This window comes from Oncorhynchus kisutch, unplaced genomic scaffold (assembly GCF_002021735.2).
Source record: "Oncorhynchus kisutch isolate 150728-3 unplaced genomic scaffold, Okis_V2 Okis06b-Okis10b_hom, whole genome shotgun sequence".
Taxonomy (NCBI): Eukaryota; Metazoa; Chordata; class Actinopteri; order Salmoniformes; family Salmonidae; genus Oncorhynchus; species Oncorhynchus kisutch.
Window position 1 is genome coordinate 6,807,549 of NW_022261983.1, and position 21,179 is coordinate 6,828,727.

At 43.3% G+C, this 21,179-nt stretch overlaps 1 protein-coding gene across 5 annotated transcripts in view; it reads left to right on the forward strand.

Annotated features, from left to right (window-relative positions):
• Positions 1 to 21,179, forward strand: part of LOC109884190 (arf-GAP with dual PH domain-containing protein 1) — a 35,228-nt gene that overhangs the window by 9,188 nt on the left and 4,861 nt on the right. For 4 of the 5 annotated variants that reach the window (XM_031814099.1, XM_031814100.1, XM_031814097.1 and 1 more), the window contains exons 2-10: positions 6,648 to 6,778; positions 8,176 to 8,267; positions 10,748 to 10,830; positions 16,383 to 16,495; positions 17,940 to 18,086; positions 18,973 to 19,056; positions 19,404 to 19,466; positions 19,924 to 19,995; positions 20,722 to 20,950. In XM_031814099.1, the coding sequence (XP_031669959.1) occupies positions 8,179 to 8,267; positions 10,748 to 10,830; positions 16,383 to 16,495; positions 17,940 to 18,086; positions 18,973 to 19,056; positions 19,404 to 19,466; positions 19,924 to 19,995; positions 20,722 to 20,950 (880 nt within the window). In that variant the 5' untranslated portion in view covers positions 6,648 to 6,778; positions 8,176 to 8,178. Of the gene's footprint in view, positions 1 to 6,647; positions 6,779 to 6,815; positions 7,219 to 8,175; positions 8,268 to 10,747; positions 10,831 to 16,382; positions 16,496 to 17,939; positions 18,087 to 18,972; positions 19,057 to 19,403; positions 19,467 to 19,923; positions 19,996 to 20,721; positions 20,951 to 21,179 lie in introns of those variants that run through there. The other variant, XM_031814101.1, reaches the window with a different exon arrangement.

The following is a 21,179-nucleotide window of genomic DNA, read 5'->3' on the forward strand; positions in this document are numbered from 1 at the left end:
ACTGATACTGAAAACATTGCCTGCAGTGTCAGTTTATTTTTAAAACTCACTTCATTGCATCTGTCTGTCTGTCTGTCTCATCTCACAGCATGGCTGGTGTACTGAGTGTATTGTATGGGTTTGTGCCATTACTTTCTGTAATCGAGAGAAGAGATGGTTAGTTGAGATAAACCATGTCATACTGTACACTCATAATTGTAAACTGTAAATGTGTTACGGCTTTCTAGTTGTGAAGGAGAGTCGGACCAAAATGCAGCGTGTAGATTGCGATCCATGTTTAATGAATAACGTAAACACAAAGTAACACAAACACCAGAAAACAAAGAATGTAAATAACGAAAGGAAAACCGAAACAGCCTATACTTGTGAAAACTAACAAAGACAGGAACAATGACACTAAGGACAATCACCCACGACAAACTCAAAGAATATGGCTGCCTAAATATGGTTCCCAATCAGAGACAACGATAAGCACCTGCCTCTGATTGAGAACCACTCCAGACAGCCATAGACTTTGCTAGATAACCCCACTAGCTACAATCCCAATACATACACACCAAAACCCCAAGACAAAACACACCACAATACAAAAACCCCATGCCACACCCTGGCCTGACCCAATACATGAAGAAAAACACAAAATACTTAGACCAGGGTGTGACAAAATGTGAAATATCATTTGGAACCATGCCAAGTAGATTCTGTCATCACACTGCTTTCTCTCTCTTTCTCTCTCAATTTTCTATTGCTTTATTGGCATGACATATCAATGTACATATTGCCAAAGAGTACTTTGGAAATGATTAATTAACAATATCAATAAAAACATAATTAAACATAATATTTCAAGATTGCCACAAACAGGACAATCAGTAACAACAGTAATCAAGCGTGGGGGGATGGGGTTGTTTTTTACTAATGAGAATGAGAAGTCCAAAAATAATTTAATAACAGGAAGATGTGAAGGTTGGAAGGTCTAACAGACAATGCCTCTCTTTATGGCCTCTCTCTCTCTGTGTGTCTGTCTGTCTCTCTTTCTCTGTCTCTCTTTCTCTCTGTGTGTCTGTCTCTCTTTCTCTGTCTCTCTTTCTCTCTGTGTGTCTGTCTGTCTCTCTTTCTCTGTCTCTCTTTCTCTCTGTGTGTCTGTCTGTCTCTCTTTCTCTGTCTCTCTTTCTCTCTGTGTGTCTGTCTCTCTTTCTGTCTCTCTTCCTCTCTGTGTGTCTGTCTGTCTCTCTTTCTCTGTCTCTCTTTCTCTCTGTGTGTCTGTCTGTCTCTCTTTCTCTGTCTCTCTTTCCCTCTGTATCTCTCTTTCTCTCACTCACTCTCTCTGTCTCTCTCTCTCTCTCTGTGTGTCTGTCTGTCTCTCTTTCTCTGTCTCTCTTTCTCTCTGTATCTCTCTTTCTCTCACTCACTCTCTCTGTCTCTCTCTCTCTCTCTCTCTCTGTGTGTCTGTCTTTCTCTCTTTCTCTGTCTCTCTTTCTCTCTGTATCTCTCTCTTTCTCTCACTCACTCTCTCTGTCTCTCTCTCTCTCTCTCTCTCTGTGTGTCTGTCTGTCTCTCTTTCTCTGTCTCTCTTTCTCTCTGTATCTCTCTCTGTCTCTCACTCACTCTCTCTGTCTCTCTCTCTCTCTCTGTGTGTCTGTCTGTCTCTCTTTCTCTGTCTCTCTTTCTCTCACTCTCTCTCTCTGTCTCTCTCTCAATTCAATTTCAATGTAAGGGCTCTATCGGCATGGGAAACATATGTTTCCATTGCCAAAGCAGTGAAATAGATAATAAACAAAAGTCAAATAAATAATAAATAAAAAACAGTAAATATTACACTTCCAAAAGTTCCAAAAGAATAAAGACATTTCAAATGTCATATTATGTCTAAAGTGTTGTAATGATGTGCAAAGTGTTAAAGTACAAAAGGTAAAATAAATAAACATAAATATAGGTTGTATTTACAATGTGTCAGCGTATGCGCTACTGGTGTTGAAGTCAGGTGCAGGAGAGCAGAGAGTTGTGATCAGACTTTATTTGGGCAGAAGCACAACAAACGGACACAACAGCATCAAACCTCCAGCCAAAAAGCAAAAGAGAAATGCGCAAAATAGCGTCACAAAACAAACGCAATAATCCAACCTCCTATGGGTTACACAAGAATACCCAGGGGGGAAACAACTAGCCTGGCGCGGCACACTGAACATGTAACAAAAACAACAGAGGAATATATATATACAGTGCCTTGCGAAAGTATTCGGCCCCCTTGAACTTTGCGACCTTTTGCCACATTTCAGGCTTCAAACATAAAGATATAAAACTGTATTTTTTTGTGAAGAATCAACAACAAGTGGGACACTCGACATTTATTGGATATTTCAAACTTTTTTAACAAATCAAAAACGGAAAAATTGGGCGTGCAAAATTATTCAGCCCCCTTAAGTTAATACTTTGTAGCGCCACCTTTTGCTGCGATTACAGCTGTAAGTCGCTTGGGGTATGTCTCTATCAGTTTTGCACATCGAGAGACTGAAATGTTTTCCCATTCCTCCATGCAAAACAGCTCGAGCTCAGTGAGGTTGGATGGAGAGCATTTGTGAACAGCAGTTTTCAGTTCTTTCCACAGATTCTCGATTGGATTCAGGTCTGGACTTTGACTTGGCCATTCTAACACCTGGATATGTTTATTTTTGAACCATTCCATTATAGATTTTGCTTTATGTTTTGGATCATTGTCTTGTTGGAAGACAAATCTCCGTCCCAGTCTCAGGTCTTTTGCAGACTCCATCAGGTTTTCTTCCCGAATGGTCCTGTATTTGGCTCCATCCATCTTCCCATCAATTTTAACCATCTTCCCTGTCCCTGCTGAAGAAAAGCAGGCCCAAACCATGATGCTGCCACCACCATGTTTGACAGTGGGGATGGTGTGTTCAGGGTGATGAGCTGTGTTGCTTTTACGCCAAACATGACGTTTTGCATTGTTGCCAAAAAGTTCAATTTTGGTTTCATCTGACCAGAGCACCTTCTTCCACATGTTTGGTGTGTCTCCCAGGTGGCTTGTGGCAAACTTTAAACAACACTTTTTATGGATATCTTTAAGAAATGGCTTTCTTCCTGCCACTCTTCCATAAAGGCCAGATTTGTGCAATATACGACTGATTGTTGTCCTATGGACAGAGTCTCCCACCTCAGCTGTAGATCTCTGCAGTTCATCCAGAGTGATCATGGGCCTCTTGGCTGCATCTCTGATCAGTCTTCTCCTTGTATGAGCTGAAAGTTTAGAGGGACGGCCAGGTCTTGGTAGATTTGCAGTGGTCTGATACTCCTTCCATTTCAATATTATCGCTTGCACAGTGCTCCTTGGGATGTTTAAAGCTTGGGAAATCTTTTTGTATCCAAATCCGGCTTTAAACTTCTTCACAACAGTATCTCGGACCTGCCTGGTGTGTTCCTTGTTCTTCATGATGCTCTCTGCGCTTTTAACGGACCTCTGAGACTATCACAGTGCAGGTGCATTTATACGGAGACTTGATTACACACAGGTGGATTGTATTTATCATCATTAGTCATTTAGGTCAACATTGGATCATTCAGAGATCCTCACTGAACTTCTGGAGAGAGTTTGCTGCACTGAAAGTAAAGGGGCTGAATAATTTTGCACGCCCAATTTTTCAGTTTTTGATTTGTTAAAAAAGTTTGAAATATCCAATAAATGTCGTTCCACTTCATGATTGTGTCCCACTTGTTGTTGATTCTTCACAAAAAAATACAGTTTTATATCTTTATGTTTGAAGCCTGAAATGTGGCAAAAGTTCGCAAAGTTCAAGGGGGCCGAATAGTTTCGCAAGGCACTGTATATACAATGTGATTAGGGAATGTAAACCAGGTGTGCGGGGAACAAGACAAAACAAATGGATACATGAAAAATGGAGCGGCGATGGCTAGAAAGCCGGTGACGTCGACCGCCGAACGCCGCCCGAACAAGGAGAGGAGCAATGGTGTTTGTTCTTCACTGGTTGCCCTTTTCTTGTGGCAACAGGTCATAAATCTTTCTGCTGTGATGGCACACTGTGCTATTTCACCCAATAGATATGGGAGTTTATCAAAATTGGACTTGTTTTCAAATTCTTTGTGTGTCTGTGTAATCTGAGGGAATAAGTGTCTCTAATATGGTCATACATTTGGCAGTTTCTACCTCACTTTATGGGCAGTGTGTATATAGCCTGTCTTCTCTTGAGAGCCAGGTCTGCCTTCAGCGGCCTTTCTCAATAGCAAGGCTATCCTCACTGAGTCTGTACATAGTCAAAGATTTCCTTAATTTTGTGTCAGTCACAGTGGTCAGGTATTCTGCCACCTTGTACTGTCTGTTTAGAGCCAAATAGCATTCTAGTTGTGTGTCAAGTAATTATATTTTAGTTTTCTCGTGATTTGGTTGGGTCTAATAGTGTTGCTATCCTGGGGCTCTGTGGGGTCTGTTTGTGTTTGTGATCAGAGTCCCAGGACCAGCTTGCTTAGGGGACTCTTCTCCAGGTTCATCTCTCTGTAGGTGATGGCTCTGTGGGGTGTGTTTGTGAACAGAGCCCCAAGACCAGCTTGCTTAGGGGGCTCTTCTTCAGGTTCATCTCTCTGTAGGTGATGACTTTGTTATGGAAGGTTTGGGAATCACTTCCTTTTAGGTGGTTTTAGAATTTAACGTCTCTTTTCTGGATTTTGATCAGTAGCGGGTATCGCCTCTGCGTGCATTATTTGGTGTTCTACGTTGTACACTGAGGATATTTTTTCAGGATTCTGCATGCAGAGTCTCAATTTGGTGTTTGTCCCATTTAGTGAATTCTTGGTTGGTGAGCAGACCCCAGATCTCACAACCATGAAGGTCTCTCTCTCTCTCTCTCTCTCTCTCTCTCTCTCTGTCTCTCGCTATCTCTCTCTCTCTCTCTCTCTGTCTCTCGCTATCTCTCTCTTTCTCTGTCTCTCTCTTGCTCTCTCTCTCTCTCTCTGTATCTCTATCTGTATCTCTCTCTCTCTCTGTCTCTCTCTCTCTCTTTCTCTCACTTTCACTTAATGCCTTCTCCATTTTCTTTTCCCCATCTGTCTCTTGTCAGTTGTTCCTCTGCTATCTCTCAATATTTTTACCATCTCCCACCCTCCCTCTCTCTGTGGAATTTACCATAACATAAATCTACTCACTGTGTGACTCATCTTTTTTGCAGGGTTATGATCATCTTGCACTATCCCTTTAATTGGGAGATGTACTGTATATCCCCCACTATCTCTTTAATTAGTAGATGTATATCTAAGTGCAACAGAGCAGTGGCAGGCTACTTAAGGATATCAATGTCTCTAATGGTTATACCCTGGTGTGCTGTTTGGCTGAGTTACATGAGTTATATACAATGACTGCATCCTCCATAGAAAACGACTTGCACTAGTTCTATGGCCCCGTCATAAACAGCAGCCACTGAAACCAAAACAGAATAAAAGCATCTCACACAACAATGCTGATCAGACATACAGTCTACAAACAATGTACTTAGGCATAGCTAGAGAGCTCATGCAGGAAATTACATATACCACATTCTTCTAGTCTTCTGTCGCTTTCGTCATGTTTTGACCACAGTCTCTGCCTTTTACAGTTTAGGTTGAACTTACTGCGACCTGTGCTGATGTTGGGGACAGACTGTAAAACAGAATATAGGCCCTAAAGGCCTAGAATGACACTAGAATGTGCTTCACATCACTCTTTCTTGGCTCCCTTGTATTAAAGCTACACTTCATGCAAACATACTGAGCCACATCAGAGTCTTTTTAGGAAAAATACTTACAGGAAGTTATACCATATCTTGTTACAGCAGAGCAGTATGCCTTCCAGGGGGTCATAGGGCTCTATAGATTCCCCCTGTCTGTCTGCCTGCCTGCCTGCCTGCCTGCCTGTCTGTCTGTCTGTCCTCCCTCTTTTTCATACAAACTATCTTTGTCACTGTATGACAGTAACAATTTATTCAACATATTATCTTCTCAACCAATAACTGCTTCTTCTTGTAGCAGTGTTGTACTTATTTATTTACTATGAAGATAGTGTAGATAATACTTCAATTCAAATGATGATAATGCCCTTTTAGTGTTAGAGCTGTCTGAAAAGACCAGCTGAAATTTTAGTAGGTTTTGGTGGGATGGAGTTTTGGCCTGCCTGGTGACATCACAATTAGTTAGACCAATAAGAAAGAGAGTTTCAAACCTCTGCCAATAACAGTTAGTTTTCCCCTCTCCACTCAGACCACTCCCAGACAGTCCTAGCAAAACTCTTGCTTGTGAAATTGCTATTTGTTAAGAAGCTATTTTGGTTCCTTTTGACAATTTTAATTGAAAACAATTACAGTAAGGTACTTAATAGTTCCCCAGAAATGCTATGATATTGAAATAAAAACGTCTGCTTTGGACTTTAAAGATATCAGTCTAGAGGTCTGTGGTAACCATGTCATGGTAGTAGTAGCCTGTTCTGTCTCTGTTAGTCTGAGGCAGCCTTGAAATGAACTTCCTCATGTGTAGTACTGTCATTATTGCTGTCGGTGTGGTACTGTCATTGTTGCTAAGGGTGTTTCCTGTGTGTGTGTATGCATGTCTTCTCTCTCTCTCTGTGTGTGTGTGTGTGTGTGTGTGTTTTTCAGACCCGGAGTGGGCGTCCTACACCCTGGGTGTGTTTGTGTGTCAGAGCTGCTCGGGTCTCCATAGAAACATCTCCCAGATCAGCAAAGTCAAGTCTGTCCTGCTGGACCCATGGAGTGATGCAGAGGTAGAGGTGAGTCTGTCCTGTTGGATCCATGGAGTGATGCAGAGGTAGAGGTGAGTCTGTCCTGTTGGATCCATGGAGTGATGCAGAGGTAGAGGTGAGTCTGTCCTGTTGGATCCATGGAGTGATGCAGAGGTAGAGGTGAGTCTGTCCTGTTGGACCCATGGAGTGATGCAGAGGTAGAGGTGAGTCTGTCCTGTTGGATCCATGGAGTGATGCAGAGGTAGAGGTGAGTCTGTCCTGTTGGATCCATGGAGTGATGCAGAGGTAGAGGTGAGTCTGTCCTGTTGGATCCATGGAGTGATGCAGAGGTAGAGGTGAGTCTGTCCTGCAGGACCCATGGAGTGATGCAGAGGTAGAGGTGAGTTTGTCCTGCTGGACCCATGGAGTGATGCAGAGGTAGAGGTGAGTTTGTCCTGCTGGACCCATGGAGTGATGCAGAGGTAGAGGTGAGTCTGTCCTGTTGGATCCATGGAGTGATGCAGAGGTAGAGGTGAGTCTGTCCTGTTGGATCCATGGAGTGATGCAGAGGTAGAGGTGAGTCTGTCCTGTTGGACCCATGGAGTGATGCAGAGGTAGAGGTGAGTCTGTCCTGTTGGATCCATGGAGTGATGCAGAGGTAGAGGTGAGTCTGTCCTGTTGGATCCATGGAGTGATGCAGAGGTAGAGATTTGAGTCTGTCCTGTTGGATCCATGGAGTGATGCAGAGGTAGAGATTTGAGTCTGTCCTGTTGGATCCATGGAGTGATGCAGAGGTAGAGATTTGAGTCTGTCCTGTTGGATCCATGGAGTGATGCAGAGGTAGAGATTTGAGTCTGTCCTGTTGGATCCATGGAGTGATGCAGAGGTAGAGATTTGAGTTTGCCATTGGTTCTGTGTTTGTGTTTGTGTGGTGTGTTTGTGTTTGTGTGGTGTGTGTCTGTATGGGGGGCAGTGTTGTGTGGTGTGGTGTGTTTGTGTGGTGTGTGTGTGTATGGGGGGCAGTGTTGTGTGGTGTGGTGTGGTGTGTTTGTGTGGTGTGTGTGTGTGTGTGTATGGGGGGCAGTGTTGTGTGGTGTGGTGTGTTTGTGTTTGTGTGTGTATGTGTATGGGGGGCAGTGTTGTGTGGTGTGGTGTGTTTGTGTTTGTGTGGTGTGTGTGTGTGTGTATGGGGGGCAGTGTTGTGTGGGCAGCCTCTCGGCCCTAATTCTGGCAGGTAATTGATGGAGGAAGGGAAAGAAGGGAGATGGAGACTAAATGAACTAAAGGAAGGCAGAATGAGAGAAAAAGGGGTGGGAGGTTAGAGATAAGGGGGAGGTGTCAAGGTTTGGTATTGATCTTGTGTGCCAGCACAGTGTATATGTGCATGAGTGTATGTGTGAATGAAACCCAGCTCATGAAACATCTCTTTCTCTCTGTGATTGTAGTTCATGGCGTCCAACGGAAACAATGCTGCTAAAGCCAAATATGAACAGAAGGTGCCTGTTTTCTACTACCGTCCAACACATACAGACTGCCAGTAAGTGTCTTGGTCCCTGGCCCTACAACCATCCAACACACATAGACCTCTGGCCTAACCACCCACCCCTTCAAGCCATGATTCAGGTCGCTCAGCTGGGTCACCCTCTGTCTGTGTGACCGCTCCACTCACTGGCCCTCTAAACACTGTAACATAACACAATACAAAGGCTAGATTTTTAACCAACATGAACAAATGTCTAATGTCCTGGCTTACCAAACTTCACCAAACATGACCAACTTTAAGCTTGTGGTCATCTCATTGGCACATCAATAAAATGACAACCTCTCAAAGACTAAATGGGTTATAGTCATATGGAGGAAGCTCCACTTAGAGTCTAGGAGGTAGAACCATTGCCAGATGTTGGTTACCTATACAGGTTCCTCCTTTCAGGTGTGCAATGTTTAGTCATCAATGGCCGAGGCCAGAGGAAAGGCAACAGTTTGGAATGCAGCCACAGTGCATTCATTGTCTTACGTCAGATCGCTCGAGGATTCCGCTTGCTTTGGTTGAGGGACGAGTGTAGGAGAGACGCTACCGGATGTAAGATAATGGCCCAAGTGTTCACAGTACCCTTCCAAATGGAGTCCTCAGCCTGGTTCACCTGGGGGATAACAGTCCCACTGGGAACAGATGTCAGTTCAACATCTAGTTTTGTGTTGACAGTACCCTTCCAAATGGAGTCCTCAGCCTGGTTCTCCTGGAGGATAACAGTCCCACTGGGAACAGACGTCAGTTCAACATCTAGTTTTGATTTACATTTGGTTGAGTTGTCAACTAACCTGAATTCAATGTCAAATCAGAAAAACATTTCAAAATGTCATTGGATTTAGATTTCTTTTCAAATCTAACTTGTTTTCACCACATTGATTCAATCACACATATTTTGGGGGTTGAAATGACGTGGAAATAATGTTGATTCAACCAGTGAATGGTCCCCAGTGATATCAATAACAACACAATCACCAATAATATTTTAAGCTGCTACACAGGGCTTTTACTGCTGGGGAGATGTGGGAAGGTATTTTTAGAGGTGAGAGGCAACCACACGCAATAGAGTAGAGCGATAAGAGAGAAGAGAGGAGGATTGATGAGGTGTGGTAGAGAGACTAGAAAGAGTAAAATACACGAGAGAGGAGAGGAGGATTGATGAGGTGTGGTAGAGAGACCAGAAAGAGTAGAATACACGAGAGGAGAGGAGGATTGATGAGGTGTGGTAGAGAGACCAGAAAGAGTAGAATACATGAGAGGAGAGGAGGGTTGATGAGGTGTGGTAGAGAGACTAGAATGAGTAGAATAGACGAGAGGAGAGGAGGATTGATGAGGTGTGGTAGAGAGACTAGAAAGAGTAGAATACACAAGAGAGAGGAGAGGAGGTTTGATGAGGTGTGGTAGAGAGACTAGAAAGAGTAGAATACATGAGAGAGGAGAGGAGGGTTGATGAGGTGTGGTAGAGAGACTAGAAAGAGTAGAATACACAAGAGAGAGGAGAGGAGGATTGATGAGATGTGGTAGAGAGACTAGAAAGAGTAGAATACACAAGAGAGAGGAGAGGAGGATTGATGAGGTGTTGTAGAGAGACTAGAAAGAGTAGAATACACAAGAGAGAGGAGAGGAGGATTGATGAGGTGTTGTAGAGAGACTAGAAAGAGTAGAATACACAAGAGAGAGGAGAGGAGGATTGATGAGGTGTGGTAGAGAGACTAGAAAGAGTAGAATACATGAGAGAGGAGAGGAGGATTGATGAGGAGTTGTAGAGACTAGAAAGAGTAGAATACATGAGAGAGGAGAGGAGGATTGATGAGGTGTGGTAGAGAGACCAGAAAGAGTAGAATACACAAGAGAGAGGAGAGGAGGATTGATGAGGTGTGGTAGAGAGACTAGAAAGAGTAGAATACATGAGAGAGGAGAGGAGGATTGATGAGGAGTTGTAGAGACTAGAAAGAGTAGAATACATGAGAGAGGAGAGGAGGATTGATGAGGTGTGGTAGAGAGACCAGAAAGAGTAGAATACACAAGAGAGAGAGAGATACAGAGCAAACAAACACACACAGTCTCAGGCGTTATACATTTATGTTTGTTCATATTGCCTGTGTGCATTTTAAGACAGATTACTGATAAGACAGACAGAGAGAAGAGAGAGAGAGATAGTGAGGGAAATATTATTTGACAGGACAGAGGAGCAATATAATATTTATAATATTTAAAAGATAAGTACACCATTATACACTCACTGGATGAGAACTCCAGGGTTGTGTTCATTAGGCACCAAACGGACTGAAACAGGGAGGAACTATCTGGACTGGTCCAATAAGAAATACTCCTTTTTGTGTTCCGTTGCAAAACATATTCAGTTGCGTGCCCTAATGAACACCACCCTGATCTGTCATCCATGTTGGTTAATCAGACATTATTGACAGTGAATCTTTTCAAGCATAAACACAGTAAATATAGTAAACAAACACCAAGTGTTTCTGCAGGCTCCTTCGGGAACAGTGGATAAGAGCCAGATACGAGAGGAAGGAGTTTGTGTGTGTGGAGAGACAGGAGCCTTACTCTGCAGGTAAGACTGAGTACACACACACAAACACATGCACATATGCATTCAAACAAGCACGTTTGCATGCATACAAACAAGCACGCTCGCATGCACACACACACACACACACACACACACACACACACACACACACACACACACACACACACACACACACACACACAGAAAGAGAGAGAAGACATGCATACACACACACACGGGAAACACCCTTAGCAACAATGACAGTACCACACCGACAGCAATGGGCCTGAGCCTTTCTCTCTGTCTTTATCCTCCCACCCCAGTGTGCTCCTCAACGCCCCTGCATTCCACACTCAGAGAATAATGGACTTTCTAAGGATGAACAGCTGATCAGTAGTGAAAGAAAGAGAAAGAGAGAAATAGTGAGTGGGAAAGAGAGAGAGAACAAAGAAAGAAAGAGAAAGAGAGAAATAGTGAGTGTGAAAGAGAGAGAGAACAAAGAAAGAAAGCGAGAGAGAAATAGTGAGTGGGAAAGAGAGAGGGAACAAAGAAAGAAAGAGACCTCAACATTCCCTCTCTTTCCTGGAAATCCATTAAAATTATATCAAAGGCCATTCAACTTTGAGAGATTTGACTGTGAGAGTTTCTTCTCGTGCTTCTTTCCATTCATGTGGATTCATCAATGCTATGCCTACATCATGTTATCTCAGGACCACATGAGCAGTAAAGAGCTGTTACCTGGAAACGGTAATAAGATAAGCCTTGTGCCGCCTTGTCATCTCGCTTCATTGTTGTCCTTTCCTCTACTAAACCCCTCTGTGATGCAGAAAGCGAGACAGAAATGTGCTATCAGGGTTGGGTAGTTTCTAAATGTAATCCGTTAGTTACTAGTTACCTGTTCAAAATTGTAATCGGTAACGTAACTTTTGGATTACCCGAACTCAGTCACATAAATCAGATTATTTTCAGTTACTTTTGGATTACTTTCCCCTTAAGAGGCATTAGAAGAAGACAAAAAAGGATCCATCAAACACATTTGGTGTGTCATCATATCGGTCTCTGACTTGTGGTGAGACTCACTCAGGTGGAACAAACTGAAACTTGCGCCTTTTTTCAATGCAGAATTGAAAAACCATTAAGAAAACAGAATGGTGTGATGTATTTTTTTTCACAAATATCCTTTCTGAATTTAAAAGTAATCCAAGCAGTAATCATCTACTTATTACAATATTTTTTGGGGCAAACAGATGTCGTGTCTTTGGCTATGCCGGATTATTCTATAAAATAATTTCTCCGTAATTAATATTACCTGATTGAGCTAATCATGTAAATGTAATTAACTAGAGAGTTGGGCACCACCAAATAATATTTATAGAGCTGTTATCTTCCGAATAAACTCTTAAAGACCTAGTAATATTTTACATCAATAGCAGTCAATATTAATCGTCATCTTAATTCAGTCTCATCTGAAAGTTGTAAATTCTTGGTTATCTGCACGAACCCTGGCTCACAAGTTGAATCAGCAATACAAAATTGGGTTTAATTATTTATTTACTAAATACCTAACTAATCACACAGAATTACACATAATTAAATCATAACTTGATTACAAATTACGTCATAACGGAAGACGTCCCTAGCAGGCGGAACAGATATGACAGCTTGTTACACAAAATAAAAGTGGCTGGGTTGAGTGAAAGAGTGGGAGACTGAGGAACAAAGGGAAGAAGCTGTGCTATCGTAAATACAGAATCTTATGCATTCTAAATTACCGCTCATTTGGAAAAGGAAAATGCAATAAATATTTACTCTGAGCTGCGCTTCAGTAGTTTGGTGGTAGATGGAAGACCGTGTTGCCAAACCGAGTCCTTTGAAGAATGTCTCTGGTTGTCAATTGGATACGTTGTAGTAACTTCGTTGGGTGATAGACGGGATACTCTGTCTGTTCCTTCCTAATCCTCGTTTGCATCTGCTCTTGCTAACGCAACGGCTAGGAGGTATCACTTCTGTATTGAATAAGAGTTCAAAGTTCATATCATTCGCAACCAAAGCTCACGCTGATGTTGGCTTCGTTCTGTAGTTATTATCTGAAACATTCTGTCATAGGACCGTCGTCCTCACATCCTCGGAACAGGAGGTTATATTGTCGTCAAGGGCTTAGATAGGAAGGGAAAGGAGGGCGTGTTTGAAAAGTTTTATAGCCCATGTCCCTTCACAGAGGCGGGCCACTGATTGAGCAGAGCCCTATCTTATGAAAACGTATGAAAAACGTCTGAAATCTCACATTTTAGCAGCTAAAATCGCATTTCATCACAAATAATTTCATATTCAAACATTTAAATTGAACAACAATTCCATGTGAATCTGATAACTCTGATGTGTAGACTTTCCACTGTAGAGTTTATGTCATCTTATCATTGATGAGAATGTCTCAGATGACAACCGAACTGACATCATATTCAAGTACCACAGCATATGTTCAATTGGTCAGATTACCAGAATATAGTTAATTTCCCCCCACCTTCTGATGTTCCCAGAATCTCTATGTTAACCAAGGGTTTTGCAAATGTAACATCAGTAGGGTAGAGAGAGGAAAAAGGGGGAAAGAGGTATTTTTGACTGTCATAAACCTATCCCCCAGGCCAACGTCATGACACAGATTACACCACCTTGACCCAGGCTCAGCAACACACACACACACACAAACACACACACACAGTCGGTCAGTCGGTTAGTCAATGTCAGTCGGTCAGTCAGTCAGTCAGTCATCATGTAGTCGTTCATCATCATTATCTCTCTGATGAGTGTCTCTGTCCTCTTTGCTGCCAAAGAGGAATCAACCTTAAAGGGATAGTTTGGATTTTGCTGACTTCCCTGGAGTCAGATGAACTCGTGGATGAAGCTGGACTCTGGGGAGCATGTTAGTCTTTGTGCTAACGCCAGTTAGCATTGGCTCGCAAAAATACCTCATGAAAATAACTTCCTTCATACTGGATGCAGATATGTAAAAATGATATCCACAAGTTAATCTGACTCCGGGGAAGTCAGCAAAACCTCTTTAACATGGTCACTCACACTCCTACTCCCAGTGACTCACTCTGGTTCTTGTCTCAGCTGACTCTGGTGTTAGAGCTGACCTGGAGTCTGTCAGCTGTGATCTCTGTTAGCACTAATGGTACTATAAAGAGTGATGTGGCTGTACCAGGATTGTGCCAGTGGCTGAATGGCAGGCGAGTTCTGGGTTTATCTCTCTCTCTCTCTCTCTCTCTCTCTGTCTCTCTGTCTCTCTGTTTATCTATCTATCTAGCTGTCTCTCAGTTTCTCTCTCTTGATCTCTCTCTATTTATCTATCTATCTAGCTGTCTCTCTGTCTACCTCCCTCTCCCTCTCTCTCTCTGTCTCTGCTTCTCTGTTCCTCTCTCTGTTTCTATCTATCTATCTATCTATCTATCTATCTATCTATCTATCTATCTATCTATCTATCTATCTATCTATCTATCTATCTATCTATCTATCTATCTATCTATCTATCTATCTATCTATCTATCTATCTATCTATCTATCTATCTATCTATCTATCTATCTATCTATCTATCTATCTATCTATCTATCTATCTATCTATCTATCTATCTATCTATCTATCTATCTGTTCCTCTCTGTTTCCTCTTCATCTTTATTTCACTCTCTCGTATTTTCTCCTTTTCCCTCTATCCACCGTTCTCTCTCTCTCTCTCGCTCTCTCTCTCTCTCAGAGCATGATGACTTCATCACTACACCAAGCAGAGGGGGAGGGAGGGATGGAGAGAAAGAGATGGGGGGATGGAGAGAGGGAGGAAAGAAGGGGGAGGTAGGGATGGAGTAAGTAAGGAAGAGAGGGAGCGACCAAATAACATGGTCGCTGTAGTACAATGTTTATTTTGATTTCAGATGTGTTTATAAACAATATTATTGGGGACATCCTCCTTCCTTCACAACATGTAAACATTTAAATCAAATGATTATATTAATCTGACTATTCACCATAATCGTATTATTGTGTGCATACTCAGTGCCAGCCGTCTTCCTATTGGTCAGTCACCGGGACTGGCTCGTACCACCAGCCACACTACACGATAAAGGGTGAAATAATTGTGACACTGACATAACTTTGTTATAGCCTACGACCACATGTAGTGGTACTTAATCAGACCGCGCCACATTGAACGAGCCAAGATGTCCGACCGTAGACCCCGTCACACTGAACGAGCCAAGATGTCCGACAGTAGACCCCGTCACACTGAACGAGCCAAGATGTCCGACCATAGACCCTGCCACACTGAACGAGCCAAGATGTCCGACCGTAGACCCCGTCACACTGAATGAGCCAAGATGTCCGACCATAGACCCCGTCACACTGAACGAGCCAAGATGTCCGACCGTAGACCCCGTCACACTGAACGAGCCAAGATGTACGACCGTAGACCCCGTTACACTGAACGAGCCCAGATGTACGACCATAGACCCCGTTACACTGAACGAGCCAAGATGTCCGACCATAGACACCGTCACACTGAACGAGCCAAGATGTCCGACCGTAGACCCCGTCACACTGAACGAGCCAAGATGTCCGACCGTAGACCCCGTCACACTGAACGAGCCAAGATGTCCGACCGTAGACCCCGTTACACTGAACGAGCCAAGATTTCCGACCGTATACCCCGTCACACTGAACGAGCCAAGATGTCCAAAAATCATTTGCAACCTAAGAATGTTCTCACGACGTAGACAATTGTTCTGGGACGGCAAAATGGTGGTATAAGACAGCTAAAATCATACAGTCTGCGTAGGCTTTAAGGAGAATGGAACACTTTCACAGCAGTATTAACTGAGATGCAATGTCACTCTGCTATTCAGTCTTCAGTCTCATTCTTACAAACTGTTGTCTGTATTTTAGTGCATTTCAGATGAATGGGATTTGATAGTTTGATATTAATACTCTATTCACACGTGTGTGTGTGTGTGTGTGTGTGTGTGTGTGTGTGTGTGTGTGTTGGCAGTGCAGGGCAGTGACAGTGACAGTCCTAGTTGTCTCTGTCTGTTGGCTGAGACTTAGTGAGGACAGAGAGGCCAGTGACAGAAACAGACAGGGAGCACAAAGCCATGGTGTGTGTGCCTGCTGAATAGGGCAGAGTGTTGATTTCAGCATTGATCGTATTGTTGGAAGAAGCCATTGATCTCTGCTGAGACAATTCAAGGTGAATTATTCATGCCAGCTAAAGGCCAAGACGACAGACATCACCACCTTGACCCAGCCTCAGCAACACACACACACACACACACACACACACACACACACACACACACACACACACACACACACACACACACACACACACACACACACACACACACACACAGGCTCTACTGGACCCAAGCTTCACTACTGAATCCTGTTATTTTGTGGCTCCCCCTTTTATGCTCTCCTCATCTCCTTCTCTCTCCTCATCTCCTTCTCTCTCCTCATCTCCTTCTCTCTCCTCATCTCCTTCTCTCTCCTCCTCTCCTTTGCTCCTTTGTCTTTGGAATGGGACCCCTGTGGCTCCTCTCCTTCCAGGGTACCGAGAGGGGTTTCTATGGAAACGGGGCCGAGATAACGGACAGTTCCTGAGTCGAAAATGTATTCTGTCAGAGCGGGATGGTGCTCTGAAGTACTACAACAAGCATGATGTGAGTGTAGTGCTATGTATATCTCTCTCTTTCTCCCCCTTTCTCTCTCTCTCTATCTCTCTCTCTCACTTCCCTCTCTGTCTCCCCTCTCTATATCCCTCCCTCTCTCTTCCTCCCCCTCACTCTCTCTGACTTCTTCTCACTCTTTGCATTTGTGAGTGTCTGAGTCTCATCCCAAATGCACTCTAATGTCCTGAGCTGCAATTGCTTGAAATAACACACACCTTGGGAAATGTCAGGTATATTATAATTGCTTAGATCGTTATGCAACATCTCCCATATATCATACCCCCTTCCTCCTCTCGCTCCTCTCTCTCTTCCTCTTCCTCCTCATTCCTTTCTCATCCTCCTCCCCGTCCTCCTCCTCTTCATTCCTTTCTCCTGACTATCTCTGACAAAAGTACACTGTTATCGTCTCAAACTTCTGATTCTAATCTGCTCACATTCCCCAGTGGTTCTGTTCCACATAGTGACATTGTCTCCTACTTTGTATATCAACAAAAGATGCATGTTAACTCCAGTAAAGTATTTTACCACATACCTCACCATAAACGTTGGCCACTCCCTGTCCCTGCTTCAAATAGAAGTTCACCTTAACCACAGATCAGATTACTCTATTCCCAATCCTTACTTTAACCATCAGATGAATGCAAAGAATATCTGACCCCTAATCAGTTGTTCAGGACAAATTCTACATACTCTACATTCCACCAAAAGAAGACCTGGGTGTCAGTGAACATCATACCTCCCATACATTCTAGGCCTGATGGGGGCCACACTGGCTTCAGCCACATAAAATAGTAAACCTTGCTAGTGACTATAGTTACTAGAGGAAGCTCATAGTTGATTGTTCTGCAGCCGAACAATGATGATGATGATGATGGTGGTGGTTATGATGATGATGGTGGTAGTGATGATGATGTTGGTGGTGATGATGATGGTGGTGGTTAGGATGATGATGATGGTGGTGATGATGTTGGTGGTGATGATGGTGGGGTTGGTGATGATGATGGTGGTGGTTATGATGATGGTGGTGGTAGTGATGGTGGTGATGATGATGATGATGATGGTGGTGGTTATGATGATGATGTTGGTAGTGATGATGATGTTGGTAGTGATGATGATGTTGGTGGTGATGATGATGGTGGTGGTTGTGATGATGATGATGGTGGTAGTGATGATGTTGGTGGTGATGATGATGGTGGTGGTTATGATGATGATGATGGTGGTAGTGATGATGATGGTGGTAGTGATGGTGATGATGATGGTGGTAGTTATGATGATGATGGTGGTAGTGATGATGATGTTGGTGGTGATGATGATGATGATGGTGGTTATGATGATGATGATGGTGGTGGTGATGATGACGACGACGGTGGTGATGATGATGATGACGGTGATGATGATGAATACTCTCCTCCCCCTGCCTTCTGTCCCTGTACAGGCCAGAGAGCCCAAGGCTCTGATGAAGATTCACACCCTGAATGCCTCCTTCCAGCCTGGGAAGATCGGCCAGCCTCACGGCCTGCAGGTCACCTATCTGAAGGACAACAGCACTAGGAATATCTTTGTCTACCACAAGGATGGCAAGGTGAGGTTAACAAATTTGAGGCGATGTTGTGTGGTCGTTGGGTGTTCGCTTGGCTGCTGCTGGACACAAATAGACAGTCAGGAATGTACAGTCGACTCCTGGACCATGTTCATTAGGGTGCTCAACAGAATAAAAAATAACATTTGGATCTAGAAACGAAAATGACGTCTCTTATTGGATGAGTTGAAGTAGTCCCTCCCTGTTCCAATTAGTTTTTCTTTTGTTTGGTGTCTAATGAACACGACCCTGAGCAATGCAGGTCAACAGTCCCATATCAAGTATGATGGGACTGTTGACCTGCATTGCTCAGGGTCGTGTTCAAGATGACATTCTCTTGACTTGCTCTGGATATCTGCATGCTCCGGAATGGTTCATTTGCATTCACACAAGTCCCACAAAATTACATTCATTTAGGTCATGTGTGTTCAGCACACTGTAGCAAAACATTTTTCAACAGAAAACATAAATGAGCATTTCTTATTGGTCAAGTTCAGTAAGTACCTCCCTGGTTCACTCAGTTTTAAAGCGTTTTCTTCTGTTTCCTGGAGAACACCACCCAGGAGTGGACTGTCTATTGACTGTCAGGAGCATTTGTGTTGTGAAGTGGCTGGCAGCTGAGTAGGAGTATATTTCCTCTGCAGGACATACTGTACATTGCAATTGCATGCCTTTAAATACATCGTTAACCCAGTAGGAAATAGTCTGAAATCAAAGTCGACTACTGTTTACAGTAATGGTGGATTATTGCCAGGAAAGAGTCTCTATCGGGTGTCAGTGTGTATGGAGATTGGGTCGTGTTCAGTGTAGGTAGCACAAAAAGTTGCCTTGCGTTTCATGCCCTTTGAACAGGACCCAGATCATGTTAGCATGTCTGTTGTGTTTTAAGGAAATGGTGGACTGGTTCAACGCCATCAGAGCAGCCAGATTTCACTACCTACAGGTCGCTTTCCCTGGGGCCCATCACGCTGATGTGAGTCTCTCTCATTATCTTATTGTTCTCTCATTAATCCCTCAGTTCCTTCCTCTCTAGTATACACAGGTATTATATACAGCTGGCTCAATTCTGCTCCCTACCCCTTCTCCTTGGCCTTAACCCTTCAATGTTTGCATATCCCAAGGGTCTTGATAGATATTAGCAGTGTACTGGTGTATCTTCCATCCTATTGCTTATACCTTATGGATCTGCAAACATGGAAGGGGGCCCTAACCCTTCCATGTTTGAAATGAGAAGGGGTAGGGAGGGAATTGGGAATGGCTACACTCCATCACATGGTCACAGAATAAAACATTTCTCCTTCTTCTCATGTATTCGTCCAGTTGGTGCCAAAGCTGACACGAAACTATATCAAGGAAGGCTACATGGAGAAGACGGGTCCAAAGGTGATGTCTTTTAATACTTACACTTTAGTTACTTACACTTTAGTTACTTACACTTTAGTTACTTTGTGACACAGCACTTAATGCTTCTAACTTTATCAGCCCATCGGGTTTCACTGCGAATGGGGTTTAATTTGTACCACACAAACCTACCGCATTAATAATGGCCATGTACAACAGTATATTTGCTGGGCCTGTGAGCTGAATGCTTGCCTTGTACTGCTTGGTGTGGATAATGAATTGGTATTCCAGTATGTGATCCTGTATGTAAGCCAATAAAGCCATTAGTTATGAGAGTACAATAATAATGCATTATCACAGTTGTAAACAACGTTTCTTCATTAAAGAGAATGATCTCATTGAACAGAAAGACAATACATTTAGGTGAATCATTAGCAACTGAACTTCTGTACAGCCTCTTTAATTCCTTCAACCTCGGTCTCCTGTTTCCCTCTTACAGCACACAGAGGGCTTCAAGAAGAGATGGTTCTCTATGGATGACAGGAGACTCATGTACTTCAAGGATCCTCTGGTAAGATAGTCAGTGGGTAAATTAGGTGCCATGTCATATGGGTCAAAGAGATGGTGCTGTACCATTTCAGTACTATTAGTAACACTTTATTTAGGGCTTACGGTTCAACAGGCTCCAAAAATAGAAATGTAGCACTTATAGTACAGTGGTACTGAACTAATGTTATTTCCATGTCATATTATGCAAACAAACATACCCAAATTATTTATTGGACCTCATATACAATGTGGCTGATCAGACGCGCACACGTAACAGGTAAACACAGACCCAGTCTTGTATAACTAACCTTTAAGGGACACACAATTCAGTCCAATTCAAAATCCTATTTTCCCTAACCCCTAACCCTAAACTTAACCTTAACCCTTAACCAAAAAACCTAACCTAACCTTTGCCCTTAACCTAACCCTAAAACGAACCATAGCTCCTAACCCTGGACCTAAACCTAATTCTAACCTTAACCCTAAACTCCTTAGTTCACCCATGGTCAAATGCTATTTCTAACGAAATGTCCCAAGTTGGTCAAATTTTTGTTTGTTTACTATTCTTGCGGAGACTTCTGGTCCCCACAAGTATAGTTAAACACGTACACACACACACACACACACACACACACACACACACACACACACACACACACACACACACACACACACAACACACACACACACACACACACACACACACACACACACACACTGAGTCTCCTCTCCTCTGTTTCTTTGTGAGGATGCCTATGCGCGCGGTGAGGTGTTCATTGGTAGTAAGGAGAACAGCTACATTGTGCTACCCGGCCTTCCCCCATCCACCCAGGGCTACCACTGGCAGTTTGGCATCACCATAGTAACGCCCGACAGGAAGTTCCTGTTTACGTGCGAGACCGAGGAGGAGCAGCAGGATTGGATGGCTGCTTTTCAGGGTTTGGTGAATCGACCTATGCTGCCCCAGGAATATGCAGGTAACCATTCACATGGCTCTACCCAGGATTTGTCCAAGGAATTCATACATTTTCTACATTTAGCAGACAATCTTATCCAGAGCGACTTATAAGAGAAATTAGGGTTAAGTGCCTTGCTCAAGGGCACATAGACAGATTTTCCCCCTAGTCGGCCTGGGGATTCGAGCTAGCATCCTTTTGATTACTGGCCCAACACTCTTAACCGCTAGGCTACCTGCCGCCCCTTAGT